The following is a 19,270-nucleotide window of genomic DNA, read 5'->3' on the forward strand; positions in this document are numbered from 1 at the left end:
CACAGATGACTGGTCTCATTTATCTTAATTAAGGAAATCGGTCTTCATTAAAACGTGAGTTGTGGCTGTTTTATCCAGATGAGCAATAAAGACAGGGCAGTGGTCAGGGCTAACATATCAGCTCACATAGGAACTGAACTGCTGGCAGGAATTAAGGGCCTGTGAAGTAACCACCATGCACACCTTTTAGAAACTGTCTTACAAAAGAAGTTAGATCTGGACGGTCATCATATTACTTGTTAGATATTTTTTTCTTTTTAAAAAACTCAAAGAGTCCCTATGAGTTTATGGCATCTAAACCCCAGATCTACAGTAATTCTAGGGCACAACCCCCCTTCTTTTGAATAAACATTGTGCAATCTGCCGGATTTCTCTGTGATTTTTTTTCATACTTGTGAATCTGTTTGGAAAGAAAAGAAAAAAGGGAAGCGGGGTGGGGGGAGGCTTCTGTTTTTCATAATGTCTAATCTTTCTCCCCATTGGCATTCACCAGATGTTGCTTTGGATCGGAAGATAAATATTAAAATCTAAGCAAGAACAAAGTGAGCTGTTTACTGGGCATATTTTTCAGATGTTCTCTTGAACACTTGAAAAAGACAGCGATGCTTTGATATGTAGGCTGGCTGGAATCCATGATAGAACAGCCCCTCTGAAAGAGTTGGAGGCCCGTAGGCCATATCCACCCTGCCTGAGCATTCTGACAGCTCTGTGGAGCCCAGTGGCCATGAGCTGGTGGGAAAGTCAAAGAGGACAGGAAAGGTGGAGCTACCTGAGGAAGAGGCCTGAGAAGGAAAGGAAGATCTGGTGATCTGGTACGAAGAGGCCCTGGGAACTCTCTTCACAAAGGTAGACGTAAGGCCAGGATCCAGGCAGTCTCTCCATCCCCACGGAGACAGTCAAGTCACATTGCAAGTAGGTGGGCCTGCTAACTCCACAGCTGTCTTCTGCATGCCTCAGGTTACAGAGGAAAGCCAAGGACGCTGGAAAAGTCACCACGAGTTTAGGTAAACCTGTGGAAAGAACTCACAGTCTTGTGTCATTTCCAGAATGACGTGTTCCTTGAGCGAGGAAATGAAATTATCGGTTTTTCCAGCAAAAAAAAAAAACAAACAAACAAACAAACAAAGGCATTATCAGCCAATGTGGAACATTGACTCTAAATAAAGTAGAGGGCATTCTTCATGAATGAAATTATCTTCTTGAAATTATCTCCTGCCCTTCACATATATGGAAACATATTCACTAGCACACACACCCATCTAAATATATACACATAATTATTAAAGTATTATATATATATATATATATTAAAAGGCAGACAAATGTAAGAAATGGCTTTATAGACATAAATAATCCTCATAAATAAAATGCACGTGACCATTCAAAAGCAAGAGGCTGAAACAGTTATAATATTTCTGAATTTATTTGTTGCTTTAGACTCATTTCCTTCCTAATTCTCAGACACAACCATTTGGCATTTAACAAAAGAAAACATGAGAGGGGCTGGAGAGAGGGCACTAGCTGTTCTCCAAAAGGACCAGGGTTTGATTCCCAAAGCCAGCATGGAGGCTTGAGACCACCTCAAGCCACAGACATCCTCTCCTGGCCTTTACCAGGCACATGCCGAGTGCACGGACAGATATGCAGGGAAAACTCACGTAACTATAAAATAAAACTATCCTTAAATTTATTAGACAGATTAATATTTCTAAATGAGAGGCTGTCATCTTTTATTTTTGAACATTAATAAACATGACACATGATGAAATATCTGTGACCCTGTTCTGTGTAATATACAACTCCTAGTGTTGGGGATACAGCTCCTGTGCTGTGCCCACTCTGTGCACTGCCTGCCATGGCGGTAATGAGTCTTTGGCTTCACCAGAGGACTTTTGGATATGTCCAAATATTTGCTGCTACATGTATGAACTGAGTTTCTCTAGGATGAATGTCTATGAAGAAAGAGGCTTGTAGACTTAGGGCCAATTTTAAGAGAAACTACTTCCTTGTTCCCCATTTTTTGGCACTTGAACTTATCAGACCTTGACTTTGCCTTATGGTGAAGAACACAGTGTCACACAGTGTGGACTGTGTAAACACAGTGCGGATTTAACCAACTTTAAAGATAAAAAAAATCTTGACTTCTTAGATTGAATTTTCATTTTCATCACTACATATTAAATTGAGAAAATTTGTGTTTAATTATAATTCATGACTCTGTGAAGTTTCCGCTCTTGCCTTGTGGCTATTTTTCTACATGGAATATTTATCTTGCTCTTATTTATCTGTTCTACTGGGGTCCTCTGAAAGTTGCTATTCCCTCCTCCAAGTGGCTGGCTAGGTTTCTCAGGCTTTACAGAACTCCTTGGTTTACAGAATTTCCCAGTGCATTATAATGGCCAGTAATATCTCATAAAGCATAAAGCAAATATTTTGCCCCATTTCTCTCTGGGCCGAGGAAGAGACGTAAAAGCAACAATAAGTCAAACATGGTCCCAGGATCCAGGAAAGACAGATATCAGCTAGATCTGTGAGTATGGGGCCAACCTGGTCTACTTCGTGAGTTGGTTGCAAGCCAACCAGAGTTACACAGTCAAATTCTAGCTCCAACAAAAGGGTGAGAATAATGCTACATGTTAGTAACTTTTAGTTAGAAGAAGGTGTCTGGTGAGGCATTTTAACAGAACTTCCTGAAAATCCTAAAGTGAGCAAGAGAAGAAAAGGAGCTCTAGTCCGCTCCATCTGCAGCTAGCCCGTCCTCATGGGTATATCTGTCTCTTCAGGCATGAACCCATGACTGCCACCTCAACCTGGCACTGACAGCAAGGACTTCACAAGGCAAGCACATGCAACAGGATTTGCAGTTATGCAATCACACCCGAATGCTATTCTGGCTGCCATTGCATTCCAAATCACCTGATACCTAGGACATTCTCTGAGAATGTTTTGAATGAATAATTGCAGGGGAAAAAAAAAAGAAAGAAAAAAACAGGGCCGACAGTAGGACTCTCTTGTGGGTGGACAAAAACAGGAGAACTTTCTAGTTCCTGAGCCCCAAGGCAAATAAAAACAGGCTCAACACCTATAAAATAATGAATTCATTATAGGTGATTAAGTGGATGCAAATTGACAGGGTGGATTATGAAAAGCACCCAAGGCTGAGGATCAAAATCCATGGGTTTTATTCAAAGTTCCACCACTAAATAGCTCTGTGACCTTAATCGCCTTAGCTTTTCATGCCTCATGGAAAAGTTAAAGTTTCCATGAAAAAGTCATTTGGTATAATCCAAGGAAATGCAAAAAAAAAAAAAAAAAAAAAAAAAAAAAAAAAAAAACCTCCTGAAGATCAAAGATCTCGAACATTTTTTTAAACAAAAGTCAATTATGAACTTCATCTAACTGGATGTTTTAGCGCCCATTGTATAGAAAAATATTCTTTTGCTAGAGGTATAATCTGAGGAGGGGGGTTTAAAAATAGTTGACCCCAAAAGCAGCCAAGGAACTTTTCTCTTCTCCATCTTTAATTCCTCATTCTTCTCTAAAAGGGAAACACATTAGTGCATGGCATCGGAACAAGCAAACTGTAATTAGGAAAGCTCGCATCTTAAGACGGTTATCTCCAATCTGGGATAGGAACCATCCCTCTATCGTGCAAAAACAAACTGAAAATATTTCAAACCAAGGGTCAGAATTCAAAGTGACCTTGTTAAATCTGAGAAGTACAAACAGAAGACCAGAGGAGAAGAGGAGAGCAGTGAACTGTGGAAGGGAAAAGAAGTCATATAAACAGGAAGATCAGGCTGTGGGCAGTCATTTTAGAAACACAGATGCATACTTGGCACATGCATGGACATGCGTGCCAAATATATACACATGCTGCATGCATGTATATAACAAGCAATGTATGGGTGGTGGTAGTGCACGCCTTTAATTCCAGCTCTTAGGAGGCAGAGACACGTAGACCTCTGCAAGCTCAAGGCCAGCCTAGTCTACACAGCAGTTCTAAGACAGACACGGCTACACAGAGAAACCCAGTCTTAAAAAACAAGCAAAACAAAATGAAGAAGCAATGCATGCACATAAATGCGTGCATGCACACTGTGTGCACATACATGCATAGGCACAGACTTTTCCATACATGAGCACATATTGCCGTTTTCTCTGAGATAAAATAAGCCATCCTGAAGGGCAGTTCATTAACTCAGGAAGTAAACAATTCAAAAACTTAGGAAGTCCCTGAAACTGACCAGATTTACTAGGTCCCTCTTTCCCTGAGCATACATAGTGTATGACACACTTCCAAGTAAGCTGAGCCGCCTAAAAGAGGCATATCAGCTACGCTGCATGGAAGAAGCAGAGGAGACCAGCTAAGCTGCCTTAAGAGCTCAGCTCCTGTAAGCGACCCCTCACCCACACTACTGTGAGTAACCCAAATAAAATGATTTGGTTCACCAAAGTAAACTTTGGCAGTGACCTTACTTTGGTGTGTTCTAAACTCCAGATCTGGGGTGAGGAAGTGTTTGTTCATGTCTCCCTAGGAGCAGTGTCACAAAACACATGCACACATAACACATGTTTGCACAGAGAGGGGGAAAGAGAAAGAGAGAAAGAAGGGGAGTGATAGTATACGGCAGGAAGATCATAAACCAGAAAAATACCATTACTGTTAATAACAAATCTGGGACCAAATTATAGGCAGGGATCTGTGATGCTCCCGAACCTGTCTAGAATTGCTTAATGAACTACCTGGTCTTGAGCTTTAAATTGGGCAACAGTGTAGGAAATCAGAGAGGAAACATCAAAATGTTCGTGTAGAAAGTTTCAGCCAACATGAATCCTGAGAACCGACATTTCTAACAGATTCCCAGGCAGTGCCGCAAAAGTAGCTCCAGGGCACTGGCAGACACACTATGCTGTTGTAACCAAGGAGCACACTTTCCAAAGGCTGATTGACAGACACTGAGACTATTCAGGAGGGCGGTTGCAGCAATATAGAAAGATGGATGGATGCGAATGGCAACTAGAATACCGGTGTGAGGATTACTGCTGATTTCTCTCTGACAGCATCTCTGGACTACACAGATTCCCCGGTGCTGCCCTTCATATGCAATCCTATGCAGCAGGAGAATTCCTAATGATTTTAACAGCTTCTCATGCGCAGCCTCTTAACCATTTGCTGTCTATTACACGCATACATTCACAGGAAGAAATGAAAGCACACTTGACATGCAGCATTTCGTTTAGTTTCAGAAGGTTCAGAGAGCCCCCAAACTCCTCCTGGATCCTCCTTAAGGAGCCTGGAGTACACCCTCCCAGGACCATAAGAATAAGCTGCTTTTAATGAAAGAGAAATGTGTTTGTGCGATTGATGAGTGTTTGGTGACACCTTGTGGCCATGATAAGAGTTACAGCCTCTAATACCAGAGTTGCTCCTTTGAAAACACAAATAGCTAATTCTCTGTTTCTAAGGTTTAATCAAACCCTTTATAATATGCTAATTTAATTTTACCCATATGATTTTTCAAACTTACAACCAAAATTTACCTGAACCTGAAAACTTCATTGTTTCCCCTTTGTACTTCTGGTTAAGAGTTAATGTTTTAAAATAATACTAAGATTTTTTTAAAGTATATTAATCCATGTGATATCTGAGAAAGTTTTTAAAAACCTCTGTTCACCTACAACTGATCCTCAAGGTCATACCTAGAACCACAACAGAACAGCTGCTACAGCCTCCCCTCCCTACTGCCCATGCCTCCTGAAGACCCCACAAACCATCTACCTCCCACCGCCCCGGCTTCCCTTCTAGCTCCAACTCAGACAGACACCCTCTCCTCACCTACAGATGCAAGCATCACCAAAAAAATGCAAGAGATGAGAGAGAGAATATCAGGTATTAAAGATACAATAGAAGAAATGGATATATTGGTAAAAGAAACCAATAAGTGTAATAGAACACAAAACATCCAGAAAATCTGGGACACTATGAAGATATCAAACCTAATCCCCATCAAAATACCAATCCAATTCTTCAGAGAGTTAGACAGAGCAATTTGCAAATTCATCTGAATAACAAAAAACCCAGAATAGCTAAAACTATCCTCAACAATAAAAGGACTTCCAGGGGGGAATCACTATCCCTGAACTCAAGCAGTATTACAGAGCAATAGAGATAAAAACTGTATGGTATTGGCACAGAGACAGACAGATAGACCAATGGAATAGAATTAAAGTCCCAGAAATGTACCTACACACCTATGATTTTTACAAAGGAGCCAAAACCATCCTATGGAAAAAAGATAGCATTTTCAGCAAATGGTGCTGGTTCAACTGGAGGTCAACATGTAGAAGAATGCAGATTGATCCATGCTTATCACCCTGTACAAAGCTTAAGTCCAAGTGGATCAAGGACCTCCACATCAAACCAGATACACTCAAACTAATAGAAGAAAAAGTGGGGAAGCATCTCGAACACGTGGGCACTGAAGAAAATTTCCTGAACAAAACACCAATGGCTTATGCTCTAAGATCAAGAATCGACAAATGGGATCTCATAAAACTGCATAGCTTCTGTAAGGCAAAGGACACTGTTGTTAGGACAAAACAGCAACCAACAGATTGGGAAAAGATCTTTACCAATCCTACAACAGATAGAGGGCTTATATCCAAAATATACAAAGAATTCAAGAAATTAGACCGCAGGGAGACAAATAACCCTATTAAAAATGGGGTTCAGAGCTAAACAAAGAATACACAGCTGAGGAATGCCGAATGACTGAGAAACACATAAAGAAATGTTCAACATCTTTAGTCATAAGGGAAATGCAAATCAAAACAACCCTGAGATTCTACCTCACACCAGTCAGAATGGCTAAGATCAAAAACTCAGGTGACAGCAAATGCTGGCAAGGATGTGGAGAAAGAGAAACACTCCTCCATTGTTGGTGGGATTGCAGACTGGTACAACCATTCTGGAAATCAATCTGGAGGTTCCTCAGAAAATTGGACATTGAACTACCTGAGGACCCAGCTATACCCAAAAGATGCCCCAACATATAACAAAGATACATGCTCCACTATGTTCATAGCAGCCTTATTTAGAATAGCCAGAAGCTGGAAAGAACCCAGATGCCCTTCAACAGAGGAATAGATACAGAAAATGTGGTACGTCTACACAATGGAATATTACTCAGCTATCAAAAACAATGACTTTATGAAATTCATAGGCAAATGGTTGGAACTGGAAAATATCATCCTGAGTGAGCTAACCCAATCACAGAAAAACACACATGGTATGCACTCATTGATAAGTGAATATTAGCCCACATGCTCAAATTACCCTAGATGTACAGAACACATGAAACTCAAGAAGGATGACCAAAATGCAAATGCTTCACTCCTTCTTTAAAAGGGGAACAAGAATACCCTTGGCAGGGAATAGGGAGGCAAAGTTTAGAACAGAGGCAGAAGGAACACCCATTCAGAGCCTGCCCCACATGTGGCCCATACATATACAGTCACCCAATTAGACAAGATGGATGAAGCAAAGAAGTGCAGGCCAACAGGAACTGGATATAGATCTGTCCTGAGAGACACAGCCAGAATACAGCAAATACATAGGCAAATGCCATCATTAAACCACTGAACTGAGAATGGGACCCGGTTGAAGGAATCTTAGAAAAGACTGAAAGAGCTTGAAGGGGCTTGAGACTCCATATGAATAACAATGCCAACCAACCAGAGCTTCCAGGGACTAAGCCACTACCCAAAGACTATACATGGACTGACCCTGGGCTCCAACCCCATAGGTAGCAATGAATAGCCTAGTAAGAGCACCAGTGCAAGGGGACGCCCTTGATCCTGCCAAGACTGAACCTCCAGTGAACGTGATTGTTGGGGGGAAGGGCGGTAATGGGGGGAAGATGGGGAGGGGAACACCCATAGAGAAGGGGAGGGAGAGGGGTTAGAGGGATGTTGGCTGGGAAACCGGGAAGGGGAACAACAATCAAAGTGTAAATAAGAAATACCCAAGTTAATAAAGATGAAAAAAAGAAAAAAATAGTGGGAATAGAAATAGAAGATTCCAACTTCAAAGGTAGAAAAAGATACAGAACACAAAATAGATTGGACCAGGAAAGAAAGTCCTCTCACCACATAATGATCAAAACACTAAACATACAGAACAAAGAAAGAATATTTAAATATGCAACAAAAAATATCATGTAGCATAAAGGCAAAACTATTTGAATTACACCTGACTTCTCAATGGAGATTCTAAAAGCCAGAATGGCCTAGACAGATGTGCTACAGACTCTAAGAGACCACATATAAAAGCCCAGACTATTATACCCAGCAAAACTTTCAATCACCATAGATGTAGAAAATGAGGTAATTCATGATAAAGTCAAAATTAAGCTATCTACAAATCCAGTTAAACAGAAGGTACTAGAAGAAAAAATCCAACCCCAGGAGGTTTACTAAACCCATAAAAAACATAAAAAGTAAATAATTTCACACAAGTAAAACCAAAAGAAGGGAAGCATACATGCAGGTGTGCACACATACATACACTATCACCACCACCACCACCACTACCATCACCATCGCCATCACTACCAAAATGATAGGAAGTAACAGTCACTGGTATTGATATCTCTTAATATCAGTGGTCTTAATTCCCCAATTAAAAAAGAGGCAGATTAACAGAATAGATGTGAAACAGGATCCATCCTTCTGCAGCATACAAGAAAGACATCTCAACATCAAGAATATACATTACATCAGGGTAAATGGTTGGAAAATAGTATTCCAAGCAAATGAACACAAGAAGCACACTACTGTAGCCATTTTAACTTTAATATTTAACAAAATAAACTTCAGACCAAATTAATTGAAAGAGATGGGGGAACACACAACATGTTCACCACTGGGAGAAAAAAATCCACCAAAATAACATTTCAATTCTTAATATCTATTCCCAAAACACAAGGGTACCCAAGTTTGTAAAAACAAAACAAATGAGCAAATAAACAAACACTACTTGCCCTCACACACTGATACTGAAAGACTTCATTACCCCATTCTCACCAATAGTCATTGAGGCAAAAACTAAACAAACACACAAACAAAAATACTGGAACTATCAGACATTATAAACCTAACATATCTAACAGATATTGACAAAACATGTCAGCCAAATGCAAAAGAATACACCTTCTTCTCAGCACCTCATGGGAATTTCTCCAATAATGACTACCTTTTTAGACACAATATCTCAACAAATACAAGAAAATGGAAATAACACTGCATTCTGTCCTACCTCCAGGGATTAAAGCTGGATATGAACAAGAGAAACAACATAACGCTTATAAACTCATGGAAATACAACAAGTCTCTACTGAATGAAGAAAGGGTCAAGGCAGAAATAAAAAGAAATTAAATACTTTCTAGAATTCAATAAAAATTAATACACAGTGTTCCCAAAGTTATGAAACACAGTAAAGCGAGGCTAAGAGAAAAAGTTCATAACACTAAGTGCCTTCACAAAGAAACTGGAGAGATCTCGTACTAGCAACTTAACAGTGCCTGAAAGCTTTAGAACAAAAAAAAGCAAACACACCCAAGAGGAGTAGAGGACAGGAAATAATCAAACTCAGGGCTGAAATCAATAAAATAGAAACAAAGAAAATACAAAAAAAAATAAATCAATCAAAGGGTTGATTCTTTGAGGAAAATCAACAAGATAGACCCTTATCCAAAGTAACACAATGAGAAGAGAACATCCAAATTTACAAAATATGAAATGAAAAGGGAACAATAACCAGACCCTCAGCTGATACAGAGACTCATAAAGTCATACTTTAAAAACCTGTACTCTATCACATTGAAAATTGTAAAAGAAATGACAATTTTCTTGATTGATACCACTTACCAAAGTTAAATTGAAACCAGATAAACATCTTAAATACACCTGTAACCCCTACAGATATAGAAGCAGTCATTAAAAGTCTCCCCTCAGCCCCTGAAAAAGCTCAGGGCCAGACGATTTTAGAGCAGTATTCTACTGGACATTCAAGGAAGAGTAAATGCCAATACTACTCAAATTTTTTTTCAAAAAATGGAAACAGAAGAAACATTGCCCAATTTGACAAGTCCATAGTTACCCTGATACCCAAACCACATAAAGACACAAAAATCAAAGAGAATTATACGCCAATTTCCCTTATGAGCACAGATTTTAAAAAGTACTCAATAAAATGCTTGCAAACCAAATCTAAGAACACATAAAAAATAATCATCTACTATGGTCTAGTAGGCTTCATCCCAGAAATGATGTGAGGATGGTCCAACATAGGAAAATCAGTCGTTGTAATCCACCACATAAACAAACTGAAAGAGTAAAACCACATGATCATCTCATTAGATTATCCTTTGACAAAAAAAAAAAAAAAACTTTGACAAAAATCCAACACCCCTTCATGATAAAAGTTCTGGAGAGATTAGGGATTCAAAGAACATACCTAAACATAAAAGCAATTTAGAGCAAGCCCATAGCCAACATCAAATTAAATGGAAAGAGACCCAAAGCAATTCCTCTAAAATCAGAAACAATCTAAGATTGTCATCTCTCTCCATAGCTACTCAATATAGTACTTGAAGTTTTAGCTAGAGCAATAAAGCAACTAAAGGAGATCAGAGGGATACAAATTAGAAAGTAAGAAGCCAAAGTATTGATATTTGCATATGATATGATAATACACATAAGTGACCCCAACAATTCTACATGGAAACTCCTACAGCTAGCTGATAAACACTTTCAACAAAGTGGCTGGTACAAGATTAACTCAAAACCAAAATCTTTCTATATAAAAACAACAAATGGACTAAGAAAGAAATCTGGGAAACAACACCCTTCACAATAGGCCCAAATAATAGAAAATGTCTTGGGATAACTCTAACAAAGCAGTTTGAAGGTGTGTATGATAAAAAACTTCAAGTCTTTAAAGAAAGACATTAAAGAAGACATTAGAAGATGGAAAGATCTCCTATACTCAATGATCAAGAGATTGATAAAATAATAATTTAAAAATAGCCATCCTACCAAAAGCAATCTACGGATTCAACACAATAGCCATCAATAACCCAGCATGATCTTTACAGACCTTAACAGTATAATTCTCAACTTTATGTGGAAAACAAAACTCCCAAGATAGATAAAATAATCCCAAACAATAAAAGAAGTGCTGGACATACCACCATCCTGATTTCAAATTGTATAGCAGAGCTATCGTAATAAAAACAGCATGGTAGTGGTATAACAACGAACACATTGATTAGTGGAATGAAATGGAATTCTACATACCCATAGTCACCCGGATTTTATAAAGAAGCCAGAAATACACACTGAAAAAGAAAGACAGCATGTTCAGCAGATGGTGCTGGTCCAAGTGGATGGCTGCATGCAGAAGGATGTAAATAGATCCAGATTTACCATCCTGAACAACATTTAAACCCAAGTGAATCAAAAAATCTCAACATAAAACCTGACATGCTGAACTTGATAGAGAGTGAGGAGTAACCTTGAAGGGCATGAGCACAGGAGATGACTTTCTGAACAGAATACTGATAACTCAGGTGCTAAAATCAACAATTCATAAACAGGACCTTATGAAACTGAAAAGTCCTGTAAGGCAAAGGGCAGATGGACAATGCAGCCGCCTACAGAATAGGAAAAGTTTGTTTGTTTTTTTTTTAACCAACTCCATATCTGATAGAGAGCTACTATCAAATATATATATATATATATATAAACTAGATATCAAAAAAACAAAACAATACAGTTTTAACATGTAGATACAGATAGAAAAAAGAATTCCGAATAGAGGAATCATTGATAGCTGAAAACACTTAAAGAAATGTCCAGCATCCTTAGCCACAGGGAAATGCAAATCAAAACTACTTTGAGGGTCTATCTTACACCTACCGAATGGCTAAGATCAAAAAGACAAGTGATAGCTTATGCTGGCAAGGATTTGAACAGGGAAATGCTCTTCCATTGCTGGTGGGAGTAGAAACATGTGCAGCCTCTATGGAAATCAATATGGCAGTTCCTCAGAAAACCAGGACTTGATCTACCTCAAGACCCAGCTCTACAACTCCTGGGCACACACGGAAAGGATGCTCTCTCCCAGCACAAGGACACTTGCTCAACTATGTTCACTGGGGCTTTGTTTATAACAGTCAGAAACTGAAAACAATCTAGACAGCATTTAACCAAAGAATAGATAAGAAAACATGATACATTTACACAATGGAGTGTTATTCTGCTGTTAAAAAAACATATCATAAAATTTGAAAGCAAATGGATGCACCTATAAAAAAAATTATCCTGAGTGAGGTAACCCAGACCCAAAAATAGAAATGTGGTATATGTTTCCTTATATGTGAACCTGTTAAGTAAATGGTAACTAGGTCTGCAATCCACAGACCTAGAGAGATGTGGTAAAGATTCCTCTAGAGGGGATGCATGGATCTCCCTGGGAAAGGAAAATAGAATAGATTTTGGCTAGACTCAGGCAAGAGGAGACTGGATCAGGAGGGATCAGTTGGGGGAAGGGATGAAGGAGAAAAGTATGGAAAGGCACAACTAGAATGGGGGGGTGTGTTATGGGATGGTGTGGACAACTAGAGCAGTGGAAACTTCTTGGAATCTATGAGGGTGACCCTAGTGAGGACTCCTGGTAATGGAGAACTTGGAGTCAGAACTGGTCATGTTTTGTAATCAAGCAAGGCTTCCAGTGGTGGGTCAGGGTTCAACTCACTTGAGTTGCTGGGCAAGAGGGTCCTATGGAGACCCCCAAATAACACTGGCTGATGCTAGGACAACACATGACAGTGGAGCCCCATTGCCAAAGACAACATCCACACAGCTCTCTGAACAGAGAGAGGTCGAGCTAGTGTCTGCATGGTGCCTTCATCACTATATTCTAGTCTCTTTGATATTGGAAGGAACTCTCTAGGCTACAGAAGGAGAAATCTGGACACCAACCCAGCAACAAAACCCTTGACCTACACTCTGTCCTGCCTGCAGCATGTGCTGGGGCAATAGTGTTTGTAGAAAACGTAGGAGTGGCCAACCAATGTCTGGTTTAACTTGAAGCCCAAGTCCTGAGAGGCAGCCCATACCCAACACTTCCTGTGAGGCCAGGAACCAGAGAATGGCTAGCCCAGAGACCTAGGGTAGAACCAAACATGACTGGCCAAAACAAAGCAAATGAGTGAAATGATTCCTAATGATATTCTTTGTCTATGTGTGTGCTGTATGCACATGTAAGGTATACATGGCTGAGTGCGGGTGGATGTGCATGTGTGTGTGATGCACTTGTCTAGGTGTGTGCATGTGAAGTCCGGAAGTTGGCTTCAAGTGTCTTCTTCATCTCTCTTCATATTATTTTTTGAGACAAATTTACTGAGCCCCGAGTTCACTTTTGGCTAAAGTACCTATTGAGGAAGTTCTGGGCAATCACCTGTCTCTGCACCTCAGCCGTTCCTGGGTTATAGTCATGCACCATTATAAAAAGCTTTATTTTTGGTGCAGTTTCTAAACTCTTCTCATTCTTGAAAAGCCAGCAATGTACCCACTGCGCCACCTCCTCAGGCCCCAGGGTCTACCATCTTTGATAGAAAAGAGAAAATTCTACTCCCAGTAGTAGTCAGTACAGTAGCAAAACAGAAACAGGAAGGATATGACCTTTACATAAATGTCTATGTGTGATTTTTTTTTACTTACCATCCAGGGGCAGAACCAAGCAGCTGAAGGCAGACACTGTCGCATTAGCCAAGACTTGGCACGGAGCACCACATACAGCAGCTGAGATGTTCCCTGGAGAAAATCCTGCTCCGAGCACATGCAAAAGCCTTCCACCCAGGCAGCCTTCGGAGACAAATCCCAGGCTCATCAGTTAGGAAGCAAATCCTGGCTTACTACACACGAAGCCCAACCATCACTCCCTCGCTGTGTAGCCTTCTTAACCCTCACAGAATGTGTACAGCTGATCCCGGCATCTCTACGCTCCTCTCTGCTTGGCTCTGACCTGAAGCTTTTTGTGTGTGTTGGCAATATTTAAAAATGGTAGCCGCATTGAATAAATAACTAATTTACAGCTTTGAGATTTTCTGTAAGCAGATTTCTTTCTATAGAAAAAAGTATAAAATAGAAACAAAAATTTAAGTTCTCCTTACTACCTATGACATTTTAGCAAACATTATATATGTGTGTGTATATATATGTGTATGTGTGAGTATATGTCATATACATATATACATATGATCTATATGGATTAAATTATTCTCTCCATGTTTTTAAATCAATCATACATGTATATTTAACATATATATAACACATATATATAACACACACATATATAACATATATATGTAAGCAAGGCTATATTAGCTACATTAATCACTGCAAATATATAATGTTATATACACATACACATATAATGCATAAGCATGTATATATAACATGTATATATCATGTATATATAACATGTATTTATATGTGTATGTGTGTATATATGTGTATATAATATGTGTATGTATAATATGTACATTATATACAGTGGGACCATTATATACATATTTTCCTGAAGCTCTATTATTTACTTAAAATTAATTACTGCACATATATTTTTCCAGACCTTCATAGATTGTTTCATTTTGATAAATGACTAGAATCTATGATTATACAAATTCCCTAAATCAAGAGTTTAACATCTAATACCCCCAGTTATTGCTCCACTTCTGCCACTATCAACATGTGCCACAGTAAAGACATGCTTTAAGGTTCTTAGGTAAGCAAAGTTAGTCCCGACTGCTGGGTTCCTCGGCGATGCAGAGCTTCAGTCTCCGCTAGGGCAGTGATCCTCAACCCTTGAGCTGCAACCCCTTTGGGGGTCAAACAAGCCTTTCACAGGGGGTGCCTAAGACTATCCTGCATATCATATTTGCATTACAAATTATAACAGTAGCAAAACTATAGTTAGGAAGAAACAACAAAAATAATTTTATGGCTAGGGGTCACCATAACATGAGGAACTGCATCGAAGGATCAGTCCCAGCATTCGGGAGGTTGAGAAGGAGGCTTTCAAGGAATGGAGTTCCATCCACAGGCTCTCGATCACTTAAGGGTGATGTCTCCTGCTGAAGGTGCGTTTTATGGTGTTCTTTCACCATAAAAATTATGATTTCTTGAGGAATAGGGAGAAAAATGTATGGACCACCCAGCCCAAAATCCTTTATTAAATAAGGAAGCCAAATCTTAGAAAAAGCAAGGCTATATTAGCTACATTAAACACTGCCTCCAAATGCAAATCCTGATCTCAACCGAATCCCACTCAGCAGAAGCCAAGCGTCTAAGAGATATTATGGGTATTACCCCAACGCTATGGATTGAATGATTTTCTCCATGTTTTTAAATCACAATCATGATTATGTTCCAAAGTAAGTGAACAGGATTTTTTTAAATAATTAAACAAATGTCCATGTACTAAAAGAAAAATAATAAAGTTGGAAGCGGTAGAGATAATTCGGGGATTAAGAACATTCAGTCCCCTTCCAGAAGACTGGACTTTGGTTACAGCACACACAATGGGCAGCTCACAACTACCCATAATGGCAGTGTCTAGAGATCTGATGCCCTTTGCCAGCCTTCATGGGCACCCTGAGTGCATGGGATGTACATAAATATACTCAGGCACACATACATACAAATAAAATAGAAAATAAGTATTTGTTTAAGTTTAACCAGCATACTCGTACTATGGCACTGGCCTATGATTGGTGGAGTATGAATTCACCTGTGAACCATTACAAAGTGGCAAGACTTAATGTTATGAATGTGTTTTAAATAATACAAATCAGCATATGTCTAAAACAGGTGAACACAGTTATATTCTTATGGAATCACACAATGAGCTTTAGCGACTGGTACTAAATTTAAAATACTTGTCCAATGAAGTGGATGCATGAAACTAAAATAAGCTCAAATACTTTGGGAATATGTGGAATTTCTCTGATTGATGAAAAATCAAGATAAAGAAATGAAACCTCACAAAGACAAGCCTGAAAAAGGCACTGTGACTATAAGAAATTAAGAGGTCTTCCTCCTCCTCCTCCTCCTCCTCCTCCTCCTCCTCCTCCTCTTCCTCTTCCTCCTCCTTCCTCTTCCTCCTTCCTCGTCCTCCTCCTCTTCCTCCTTCCTCTTCTTCCTCCTCCTCTTCCTCCTCCCTCTTCCTCTTCCTCTTCCTCCTCCCTCTTCCTCCTCCTCGTTCCTCTTCCTCCTCCTCCTCCTTTCTCTTCCTCTTCCTCTTTCTCCTCCTTCCTCCTCCTCTCCCCCTCCTCCTCCTCCTCCTTCTCCTTCTCCTCTTCCTCCTTCCTCTTCTTCCTCCTCCTTTCTCTTCCTCTTCCTCTTTCTCCTCCTTCCTCCTCCTCTCCCCTTCCTCCTCCTCCTCCTCCTCTCCTCCCTCCTCCTCCTCCTCCTCCTTCTCCTTCTCCTCTTCCTCCTCCTCCTCCTTCTCCTTCTCCTCTTCCTCCTTCCTCTTCTTCCTCCTCCTTTCTCTTCCTCTTCCTCTTTCTCCTCCTTCCTCCTCCTCTCCCCTTCCTCCTCCTCCTCCTCTCCTCCCTCCTCCTCCTCCTCCTCCTTCTCCTTCTCCTCTTCCTCCTCCTCCTCCTCCTTCTCCTTCTCCTCTTCCTCCTTCTGGCTATTCTACAGTAATGTGGGTACCCTTCTTCCCAAAACTGAGAGTAACAATTAGTTCACTTTATAGAGAAAATATTCTGTCTTATACTCTCTACTTACCATAGTTCTCAGTCACTGAGGTCACAGTGGCTCTCAGCACGAGAATGAGAGTGGATGAGACCCATCCTCTGCTGTGGTCATAACCTGTGACAGCATACTCCCCAGCAGGAAGCAGAGGGACCATGCACCGGAGAATCGTACGGTTACCAGCAACATCTAGACACGGTGACGTCCCAATAAGAATGTCAACATTTGCAGCCCCTGAGATCCGGGCCACTGTAAAGGTCAAGATGTCATGACTCCGTGAAACAGAAAGCAATTCTGGGGTAAAGATGCTGCTGTAGTCAACAAATCCCATGTGGTATAAAACTCCATCTACATCTATTTCCAGAGCAGCAGAGCCATTTCCTGCGGGAACAATGCACTGGATGAACTCAGAACTGATGTTCACTGTTAGACAAGCCTGCTGGCCAACATAGACAAATGTAGTTTTCCATCCTCGAAGGGTTGTGCCTTTTATAGTCAAGAGACTTCCACCATGGATGCTAAAATCCTTAGGAAAATAATCGAACACCTGAGGCACAACGAAGAAGTTTCTAGAAACACTATTGAGGCAAGCATATCCAGCACTTGTACGAACAGCTGACAGATAGTGGAACCCCGGGGCCAAATCTCTCATCTGGCATGCCACATAGCTGGTATTAAAGAAAGTTGTATGGCAAAGAAGTTGACCATCCACAAAGGCTGTTGGCTCACCAGCAGAGCCTAACCTCTGTCCTCTCATCAGCACTGTGGTTAGAGAGCCACTGATACTTATAGTCAAAGCATCCACAATAGGAGTTGCTGCTTCCTCCAGGAAGAGAGTACAGTTCCCCTCACACTTGCTGGTCAGCCCATTGACCAGAACTGTGATGTTTAGAGCCAGTGATGTTTCAGAAAACTGATCACCCACAAACTTGGTCTGGCATAGGACTGTGTGGTCTCCCAAACTCAAAATCACGCAAGTAAAAGGACCTGAAAGGTCAACATGAACAGACCTCCTTCTGGACCTGAAAGCCGTGCCCTTCACAGTAAGCACTGTCCCACCATATATAGAACCATGTGTTGGGAAGATGTCGATAATCTGCGGTGACAGCTCAAACTTCTGAGGCACCGCAGACATATTGGCAAACCCCATCCTCTTGTGACGAACTTGGAGAGCATAGACCCCAGCTTCCAAACTGTGGAGAAGAAGGGAGCACCCAGACAGGTTCATGTTATCACCAAACAATTGCACTTGAAGGTCACATTTCAAGGATCCCAAAAGAATGACTGAGTCGGAGAGGTTATTTCCTTCCACATAAAACCTTACACTGTTGTTCATGAGTTCACCCCACATAGCAGTGACCACTGGAGTTGCTGCAGCTTCATATGTGAAGATGAAGGCCTTCCCCACGAAGGAAGTGTTGCCAGCCCAGATCTCCACAGATGCTGGGACAGTGAGAACATCTGCTCTGGGTGGTAGTAGGACTCGGGGAGTCTCACACCAAATGTTCACTTCTGTTAACTTCACAGTATCACAAGGACGGTTGTCCACAAGCACCCGAATCAGAGCTGGGTCTCTGCCCAGTCCTGCTCCTGAGAGTCTGAGGATAGTTCCACCTAAAGCGTAGACATAAAAGACACAAATTAAAAGCTAATACTCTGGCCAGCTAAAAGGCTCAGCAGCTAAAGGTCTCTGTGTAAAGGGAGGGTGGCCAACCAGGGTTTAATTCCTGAGGACCCATATGATGAAAAGAGAAAGTTAACCTCTGACCTCAACAACATGCCTACTGGGGATGTGCTTATACACAGACAGACAGATAGACAGACAGACAGACACACGTGCGCGCGCGCGCACACACACACACACACACACACACACACACACACACCTATATCATAATGGTTAAATGTGATCATTTGGCCAATACTCAGATATGAAAACGCTCACAAGAATACTTTTTAAGATTTATTTTTTCATTTTATGTTTATGGGCATTATGCCTGCATGCATGTCTGTGTACCACTGTATACTGTGCCCAAGGAGGACAGAAGAAGATGTGACAGATCCTCTAGAACTGGAGTTACAGGCCAATATGAGCCACCATGTGGGTGCTGGGAACTGAACCCGGTCCTCTATAAGAACAACAAGTGCTCATAATCACTGATCATCTCTTCAAACCCCCAAACTGGTATTTTTTTTAATATTTAAGACCAAATTTCAGAATGCATTTGTATGTCTTAGATGGCTATACTTCTGTCAACTTCTATGCGAGTGAAAATTTAAATTCTTTCATTTTCTTGCCATTTGTTCTAGTATCTGATGTAACATTCTACGTAGTTCTTACATTTCCCACACTGCATTTGTGTTTCTATTTTTCTTCTTCTGTTTTTAATCCTTGGAGGAAAGTGGAGACACTGAAGACTTCTCCCTCATCTCCTGGTACAT

The 19,270-nt window shown here is 40.5% G+C and overlaps 1 protein-coding gene across 1 annotated transcript in view; it reads right to left on the minus strand.

The window, feature by feature from the left end:
• Positions 1–19,270, minus strand: part of Pkhd1 (PKHD1 ciliary IPT domain containing fibrocystin/polyductin) — a 493,369-nt gene that overhangs the window by 398,301 nt on the left and 75,798 nt on the right. The window contains exons 32-34 of the mRNA XM_008766937.4: positions 16,862–18,442; positions 13,790–13,933; positions 770–980 (exon numbers count right to left, since the gene is read on the minus strand). Coding sequence (XP_008765159.2) covers positions 770–980; positions 13,790–13,933; positions 16,862–18,442 — 1,936 coding nt within the window. The remainder of the gene's footprint in view (positions 1–769; positions 981–13,789; positions 13,934–16,861; positions 18,443–19,270) is intronic.

This window comes from Rattus norvegicus, chromosome 9 (assembly GCF_036323735.1).
Source record: "Rattus norvegicus strain BN/NHsdMcwi chromosome 9, GRCr8, whole genome shotgun sequence".
NCBI lineage: Eukaryota > Metazoa > Chordata > Mammalia > Rodentia > Muridae > Rattus > Rattus norvegicus.